Source organism: Condylura cristata, unplaced genomic scaffold (assembly GCF_000260355.1).
Source record: "Condylura cristata isolate star-nosed mole 26May11 unplaced genomic scaffold, ConCri1.0 scaffold00026, whole genome shotgun sequence".
NCBI lineage: Eukaryota > Metazoa > Chordata > Mammalia > Eulipotyphla > Talpidae > Condylura > Condylura cristata.
Genome location: NW_004567127.1, coordinates 9,631,983 through 9,641,007, shown reverse-complemented (window position 1 = coordinate 9,641,007; position 9,025 = coordinate 9,631,983). Strand labels below are relative to the sequence as shown.

At 39.8% G+C, this 9,025-nt stretch overlaps 1 protein-coding gene across 1 annotated transcript in view; it reads left to right on the top strand.

Moving 5' to 3' along the window:
- The first annotated feature begins 242 nt into the window (after positions 1 to 242).
- The window catches only part of STXBP3 (syntaxin binding protein 3), a 38,694-nt gene continuing 29,911 nt past the window's right edge, over positions 243 to 9,025 (top strand). Inside the window, exon 1 of the mRNA XM_004689708.2 lies at positions 243 to 343. Within this exon, the coding sequence (XP_004689765.1) occupies positions 295 to 343 (49 nt within the window). The 5' untranslated portion in view covers positions 243 to 294. The remainder of the gene's footprint in view (positions 344 to 9,025) is intronic.

Below are 9,025 nucleotides of genomic sequence, written 5' to 3'. Positions count from 1 at the left end.
TACGTCGTTTCGCTTCTGACGTCACAGGACTGCGAACGTGTGGTTACATAGCCTCCCGCTAGGGGGCGCGTGCTAAAATTTCCCCCCTCTCGCCCCCTCGGGCACTGCGCAGCCTCCTTTCGGGGGTGGGCGGGGATCCGCGCGCCGACACGCGTGACGTCAGCTGAGGGCGCGGCCGCGGGTGGGGGCGGGACCTCCTCAGCAGCAAGGGGCGGGGCGCCTGGACTGTCCCTCACCCGGCCGAAGTAGGTTGCGAGTGGGAGGAGGTGGCTGCTGCTCCGCGGTGTTGGAAAGATGGCGCCGCCGGTGATGGAACGGGGGCTGAAGAGCGTCGTGTGGCAGAGTGAGTGCGGCGGGGCAGGGGCCGGCACAGGGAAGGCCAGGAGGTCCCGCGCCCGCCTTTGCTTTCCTGTGCCAGCCCAGCAGCCTCGTGGGTGCGGGCACTTGTTGCTTGAGGACCCGCGTTCCAGCTAGGACTTCTTCCTGCTTTCCCACCCCGCGCTGTTCTGGCCAGCGCCAGGGATGGGCGGGGTGCGGGAGGACCGGTTCTTGTTTGGGGCGCCCGGTCGCCTGCCCCGGGGAGCGGCCCGGGCCGGGCTTCTCCCGCGGCCCCTGCGCGTTTCCTCGCCGAGCGCCGACGCTCGTCGGCTGCAGAGCGGGCCTCGCCAGCCGGTGATGTCTCCCCGCCCGGCACAATCTGGGCACTGTTTCGCTGGCCTGCTCCTCCCTCCCCACCCTTGACTTTCTGGAGACTGATGATCGTGCTTATGCTAGGGGTTATGTTAGGACCGGGGAGGGTTTTACAGCCTGACTTTCAAGAGCTGCCCTTAGAACAAAACACCTAAGTAGAGCCTTCTTCCCCTGTTCCCAGAAGATCCCGCTTTCTAAAGAGTTCTTGATAAGTGACCACTGGAATGATTAAATCGCTGGCTGTGACAGCTCTCTGCATAGTTGCACAAAGCTGCATCTCCACCTCGCTCTTTACACTCTTCCAGGCCACTTCTTGCTGTTTGGACAGTCATACCTGTTGGGTTCTGATGTTCTGCGTATCACCTATGACTTTCACAGAAAAGGCCCCAAGTCTTAAGTCTAAAGTTAGAGAAGGCATGAAATGTCCAAACAGGAAGAACCATCGTTGTTTGGCATTGCTGAGTTCAAAGTAATTGTGGGCTAGTGGTGGAAAGGGAATAACATCTAATTAGTATTTATGACTGTGATTTGCCGAGTGGAGAACAGAAATGACTGAGTTAACAAAATACTGTACTTTGTGTATGAGTTTTTACCCTGTGTAAAATTAAAACTGCAAATCATTAACTGGTATAGCGCTTAACATACCACATACTAAAGACGAGTATGTAACTGGGGAGGAAAAAAAAACTTATGGGAACATGCTTTTAAAAATTGGATTACTAGTAGATTGACATTTTGTTTTTCAAAATTTACACAGGCAACTTAGGATTTGCTGATGTTTTAAAATGATAATGACATTTAAACACATTCATGAAAATGGGTGACATTGTGTTTTATGTAGACAATTTTCAAGATATATTTGGTTTTTAATCTCATAAAAACATTAACAATAGTAATGTCAGTCTTGGTATCCTGGAAACTAGGCAAGAGGGAGTTTAAAGATAAAATTTCTACCTTGTGCTGTTAACTTGAGGTAGCATTGGGATCACCAGGTGAGTATAAGATAAAGGTGAGAGACTGAAAGGCATATAGTAAAGGGATATAAGGAGTACATTTGTCCTTCAAACCTTTGTATAAGTAGAAACAATTAAAAGAAAAGATTCATTGAACATCGAGGAGGTAAGAGAGAGAAGGGGAAGCTGCTGAGTTTTGTTATCAAAATATGATAGAATGTCCTATCTGAAACAAATGGAATATCATAAAGCGAACAAGAGTCGTCCATTTGAATTGGAAAAGGTTTTGCTAGATGGAAGGTCACACAGGTAAACTCTGTGCAGGACCTATTCCTTATATACTTAAGACATTATGAAACATAATATTCATTGATGTTAAAATTCATACAGCTACTTTCAGAGCTGTGCTATGCATAGCAAAAAAAGTCTAAACTACCCCAATGTGCATGGACTGATGAATGGATAATGACGGTATGTCCATATAATGAAATATTATTGGGCGGTAAAAAGAAATGAAGTACATGGATGAATCTTGAAACCATCGTGCCACATAAAAGAAGCCACTCACAAAGAAGCATATATTGTATGACTTCATTTATATTAAATGTCCGGCACAGGAAAATCTAGAGAGTCAGAAAGTAGATTAGTGGTTGCCTATGTCTGGGGGTGGATAGGGAGATTATGGGGTGAGGTAAGTCAAGGAAGACCTCTGCTGTGTTCTGCTTGTGCTGTTCTCCTGCTGATGACATACAGAGACCAACTGCCTAAAAGTCACTTCAGACACTTAGGTCTGCGTTTGAAAACTTATAACCTGCTCCCCAGATTACTTTATTAGCTACTTTTTTTTTGTTTTATTTATTTTTACACATACAGAACTTTGATACAAGCTAGACGAGTGGGGGGAGAAAGGATTCACCAGAGACAGAATGGAGAACAGAACAGGTAGATGGACTGAAATACACTGCTGAGGGGAGCAGTGGGCAGGTCAAAAGAGGTTTGCAGTGCCAGGTGGGTCAGCTCAGGGGCGGGGATCAACTTGTGCTGCAGTGGCTGTGGACAGCTTCTAGCTTCTAGTACTGTGCTTTACCCGTTGTGCCACCAGGGAGGGCACTTTATTAGCTACTTTTTTCTTAGTGTGATCTTGATGCTCAGCTTGTTTATACTGTTTACTTCTCTCAAAGTCTTCTGCCTACTGTACATCCTAATGTCAGTTCCTTTGTCCAGAATGCTCTTTATTCCTGTTCCATCTGTCTGTCTTTTAGCTAGTCTATGCCTCATTTCAATGAGCAGATAGGTCGATTGTCTCATTCAAAGTTTTAAATTACAAACAGTGCAATAGATAACAGTGCCTAATGTTAAAAGTAAATAGTAAGTTAGTTTTATAATTTTTCCCAATTTTTGCTTCACAAAGCCCCCCATTTTTATAATAAACATTACTGAATTCCTGTGGGAATATGGCATAAAAGACAAACAAGTTCTCAAGTTTGCATTCTTAATGTTTGCATTCAAGTGGGAACAATAAAATATATAAGCAAAGACTAAACCATGCTTGTTTTAGTTTGTGTTAACTACGCGAAGAGGCTGCTTTGGGTAAGTGGATCAGGAAAGGTTTCTCTGAGTAGGTAACATTAGAGCTGAGATCTAAAACATGAGGAGTCAGCCTTTAGGGGCTACCTTAAAAACCCTTTTAAAAAGACTTCAGTATTTGAGTGTTAAAGGTTACATTAGTTTCTACAACTAATTCCCATCCTTAAAGTTTCCACTACTTGCTGTTTGTCGCTTTTTTTTGCTACTCTTTACAGGGAGAGAGTAGCAAAAATGTCACTGATAAATGGTTCAAAATAAAGCTAGCAGACTGGCGCAGTGGAAGAGAGCTGGGCCTATAAAAGGCTTAAATAAAAAATGTAATGTTTATTTAAAAAATAAACATACAGCAAAGTAGCAATGATTAAATCAGTAACAAAGTTTAAGTCATATGGCTTTTTTGCCTTTCATGCTACTCAGTATAGTGTGTTTCTTTCTTGTCTAAACAGGTGTCTCATCTACTCTCTGTAATTCAGAGAGAATGTTTTAAAGGAAGCATTAGAGAAAATTTCATGAAATTACAAATGCTTTAAGTAAAAATAATTAGAATGTATTTCTTTGAGCCAGTTTACATATTAAGTCATAAACTTTTTCCCTTTTCACATTTTCCATCTGTTCTTTATATAGATCCAGATATTTTTCCTACCTTTTGTTATTGTGGGACTTCTTTTAATAAATGCCCAATACTTATTTAACATTTTCCATATTCTTTCATAATCTTTTTAATTAACATTTTGATAATTTAAAATACTTTGATGTGGCAAACAGTTTTGATAGCAGAAAGGGTTAAAAGTAAAATGAATCTGCCTCCCTCACCAGAGCTTCTATTAAGTATTTATAAATTCTTCTAGAAATTTTCTATGCAAATACATAATCATGAATAATATATCTTTGATCTTGTTTTAACTGGTTATTTTTCTTTTATACTTTTTTCATTTTGGTCACTTTTTGTTGAGCAAAATGTTCTCTTAGTCTTTGGATATTTGTACCATCACATATTAATTTAAATTAATATTTATTATCTACCTTGTGCTACAAACTTCTAGATTTGTATCCTCAGCCACCTAGAATGCACAGTTCAGTGACAGAAGACAGGTACACAAAGCTAAGTGTTGAGTTAGCAATATGAAAACGTTTCATGGGAGAAGAGAAAAAAAAAGAATTATTTCATCTCTGGAAGAGGATCACATTCCAAAGAGGAGGTGATACTGAAAACCAGTAGTATTTGCAGAGGGAAATCTGAACTGAGGCCCAAAGGTAACAAAGTATGTGGTAGTTTATGGAAGAGGGAACAGTTCTTTTCATTTGTGAGTGTTGAAAGGATAGAGGACAAAGACTAAATAGTGTGTTTTAACTAAGGAGTTTACACATTCCGTAGGCAGTGTGAGCCTTTAAAGACAAAAGATTTTTCTTACTCTTGAAATAACAGTCAACAGCATTTTGGGGAGGCTGTTAAAACTAAGCCAAGAGGAAGTGATTTTCTTGTTCCTATTTGGAAGGAAATAGACTGTAAGATTTCATTAAATATAATGGTAGTATAAAGTGTAAAATGCTAAGTGTGTAGCTGGATGGATTGTTTTACTCATCTAAATACCCTCCAGATCAAGATACAGAATGTTTGCCAACACCTCAACCCTTTCCAATCAAGTCCCACCCTCTCCACTATTGTAACTACTATTTTGATTTACTGTCACCATCAAATAATTATACTGGTGGCTTTTTAAACATTCTCATCCTATGTCTGAAAAGCCCTCTAGACAATGTTATTTTATTTTCCTTCCTTAAGAATAAATACAGAGGCCCTCCCTGGTGGTGCAGCCGGTTAAAGCACAGCACTAAGAAGCTAAAGCCACTTCCTCATGAGTTCAATTCCCGCCTGCCCTGGAGGTGACCCACACAGCGCGGCAGACCTCTCCTGACAGCCCGCTGCTCCCCTCAGCAGTGTACTTCATCAGTTTGCCTGTTCTGCTCTCTGCTCTGTCTCTGATGAAGCCTCTCGCCACTCCTGAGCCTCTGGCCTGTATCCCAGTTCTGTATGCACAAATAAATAAATCTTAAAAAAAAAAAGAGTAAATACAGAATTTACTAAACTTCTATCTAAAAATAATGCTTTAATGTTTACTTTTGTGTATGTTTAGCTGATGTTAGTAATCCTCAGTATTCATTTAACACTTTGCACAGTGTGCCCTGAAAGCCCTCGTGCTCTTCCCATGAGCAGTTCAAGTTTTGTTTTTCTTCAGCTGTCTTATAACGAATGTTGCTTTTGCTGCTACCCAAAGCTCATGAGTGCCTTTATAAAGATTTGTATTTGTTCAGGTAATTTATACCAAAGCTAGGCAGATTCTGTTGCATTCATTCCTGACATTTTACTCTTGTGCCATAGTTTTATATTATTTTGTATATGTCAGAAGTATTTCATATATTAAGCGTTTATTGCTTAGTGAGTTTGACAAAGAAGTTCTTTCTCGAGACTGTTTGCTCTCACATCTGCTTATCATGAATCTTTATTCCTCATTGTCCATAGGCATGATCCTAGTCCATCTTTAGAAAATAAAAAATCAATTCCAAATGTAATAAAGATCCAAAGTGTGAAAATTGAAATGACGTGAAGAAAATAGGGGATAAAGTGAGTTAAACTTAAAAAAAATTGGTAACCAGATGACATAAATATGTGGTAGAAAACACCATGAGCAGGCCCTCCCTGGTGGTGGTGCGGGTTGGGACGCAGCACTGCAAGCTGGCAAGCTGGCTGCAGCTGCTTCAGTGCAAGTTTGATCTCTGGCTCTGGAGGTGATCCTGTCTTGCCTGTTGCTCCCCTCAGCAGTGTACTTCATCGAGCTGCCAGTTCTGCTTCCCGCTCTGTCTCTCACTGCTTCTGCACCTCTGGCCTGTACCTCTGTTCTGTACACATAAATAAATAAATCTTTAAAAAAGAAAAAAAGACACCATCAACAAAATGAACAGTTGAAGTGCAGACTTGAGGGGCCTCCCTGGTGGTGCAGGGGTTAAAGTCTCAGCACTATTAAGCTAAGTGGCCAGCCATTGAGGTATTAGTTTGATCCCCAGCCAGGAAGCTGACCCACATGGCACAGCAGACCTCTCCTGTGTAGCCTGCTGCTCCCATCAACAGTGTATTTCAGTGAATCCACCTGTTCTGCTCCTTACTGTCTCTGGTGAATCCTCTCACTTCCCACCCCCGCCCTTACCCCAGCCTACAGCCCAGTTCTTATGTGATAAATAAATAAATCTTTAAAAAACATAATTGCAGACTTGAAAATATTGATGATGGTCAGAGAGAAGACTTACTATGTATAGAATAACTACAAATGGATAAGAAAAAAATGTAAGATTCAGTAGAAAAATGAGCAAAAAATGTAAATAGTCAATTGGTATTAGAACTCATCCATTGAATTAGGGAGTCTGGATTGAAAGCGCAGCATTTCAGTGGTCATGGAAACCATGGGTTTATTTTATTTATTTTCTCCAAGATATTTATTGAATTTTTATTTTTTTTGTTTTGGTCTTTGCTGAGGCCCACAATGCTTTCAGACACACCAGATGCCTTCTCTAAGCCATGGATTTAGATGAGACAGAGCAAATAGATAAGAAAGAGGGTACATTTTCGAGGTCTATAGTGAGATTATCTTTTAATGCTGGTATTCCCCGGCACCTGATTATTATTTCCATATTACTAGTCCTTTTCTGTTGTTGTTTCAAGGGCTCTGTTACTTAGAGATTATTTTGCTTTCCAGACAGATAAATTTCTACTGCATTGTTATTATCAGGTTTATTAACATTTTCCTGTGATTTGAAATGGTTGTGCAAGTATACCTTCAGCATTGCTGATGGTGCAGTCTACTTTGTTCCATTCTACTTTTTCCCTTCCAAGTTTTCACTTCCTCTTTGGCATTGCAGTTTTAAATACATTTCCTTTTGCACATAGAAACAGAATGAACAAAGATGGGTGGTTGTTAGTAATAGGCCTTTATTTAGGCAGCATTTTGACTGGTGGAAGATCAATTTAGAGATTAGGTAGAAGCTGGTAGGTAGAGAATGTTGAATAGTAGAGTCTAGATTTTTTTTTTGCTTTAGGTAAGACTGACCATTTGAGGGGATTTGGAGGTGGGTCTTGATGTAAAAATGGAATCTGTTTCAGGAAAACAGCTGACAGTGGAATAAAACATGTATTGAAAAGACAAAGGAGTTGGAGGTGGAAAGCAGAAAATTCAGATGGGAACAATTATACAAATTTAGTGAGGAATGTTGAGAATCAAGGTGGTGTTGGGGAATGGTGGCAATCAACAACAAAAAAACATAGTGATTGGCTATGAAGAATGGAGAAAATTGCCAAAGATTATGGCTATAAAATGATAATAAAACTCACAGAAATGGAGAAATTTAGCGCAGTCTTAAGAATCTATCAGTTTAAGACATGTACATACATAAGCCTATAATTTTATAATTGAGTAAAGTACAAAGAGATGGGATATAAGATTTGTAAAAACATGGACTACTGGAGCATTGGGGAAATGGTCAAGTAATGAAGATTTCCAATTAGACAGTGAATAAATTCTGGAACTCTAATGCATAGCATTGTGATTGTAAGATAATAACACTGCACTGTTTACACTTTAATGTTGCTAAGAGAGTAAATCTGAATTGTTCCCCTGTCAAAAAAATACGTGACAAGACACGTTAATTCTGCTAACTGGCAGAATTAATATTGAAGCACATAACTGAATCATATCAATATGTTGTATAACAATGTTAACTTGTCAGTTATGGCTCAGTAAGTCTGGGAAAATGGAAAGGCTGATCTGATAGATCATCAATGTGGTCTCTGAGGAAAGTATAGAGTAAGCATAGGAAAGGTAAGGAAATTAAATCTCCAGATTTATCCATGTCTAGTGTAGCAGAAGAAAGGCTATTAGGGCAAATAATCTCCACTAGTCTTTCTTTTTTAGTACTATAATATTAATTGATGCAATTTCCTTTGACTCATCTCCAAACAATTTACCTGTGACCTTACTTGATGTATGCTGGTATTCTGTGTCTGTTTTTTTTTTTTTTTTTAAATAATATAATAGTTTATTTTTACATCATTTTGTGCATTTTTCCATCTCAGTTGTAATCCCCTTTGGTTGGGGTTGGGTGGTGGTGATGGGCTTCCCATCACCAAATTACCCATGTGCCACCACCATAGTCTAGTGCACTTCCCTTCCCCACTGTTTTTGATCCCATTCCCCACTCCACCCCTATAAAATGTCTCTGATATAGAGCTGTTCATTATTATTATTACTATTTTCTCGTCCTGTCCATTATACTCCTGCTATGAGTGAAACCATCCAGTATTTCTCTTTTTCTATCTTGCTTACTTCATTAAGCATGATCTTTTCCATATCCACCCATGTTGCTGCAAAAGGCATGTGTTTATTTATTTTTTTTGGTTGCTGAGTAATAGTCCATTGTGTATATGTACCACATCTTTTTAATCTAGTCATTCACTTTTGGGCATTTGGGCTGTTTCCATGTCTTTGCAATTGTAAATAAAGTAATAAACATGGGGGGCCCTTTTTTTTTAAAAGATTTATTTATTTATTTATTCATATAGAACTGGGTATAGGCCAGAGATGTGGAGGGTGAGAGGATTCACCAGAGACAGAGTGGGGAGCAGAACAGGCAGATGATCAAAGTACACTGCTGGGGGATAAAGTGAGTTAAACTTAAAAAAAAATTGGTAACCAGATGACATAAATATGTGGTAGAAAACACCATGAGCAGGCCCTCCCTGGTGGTGG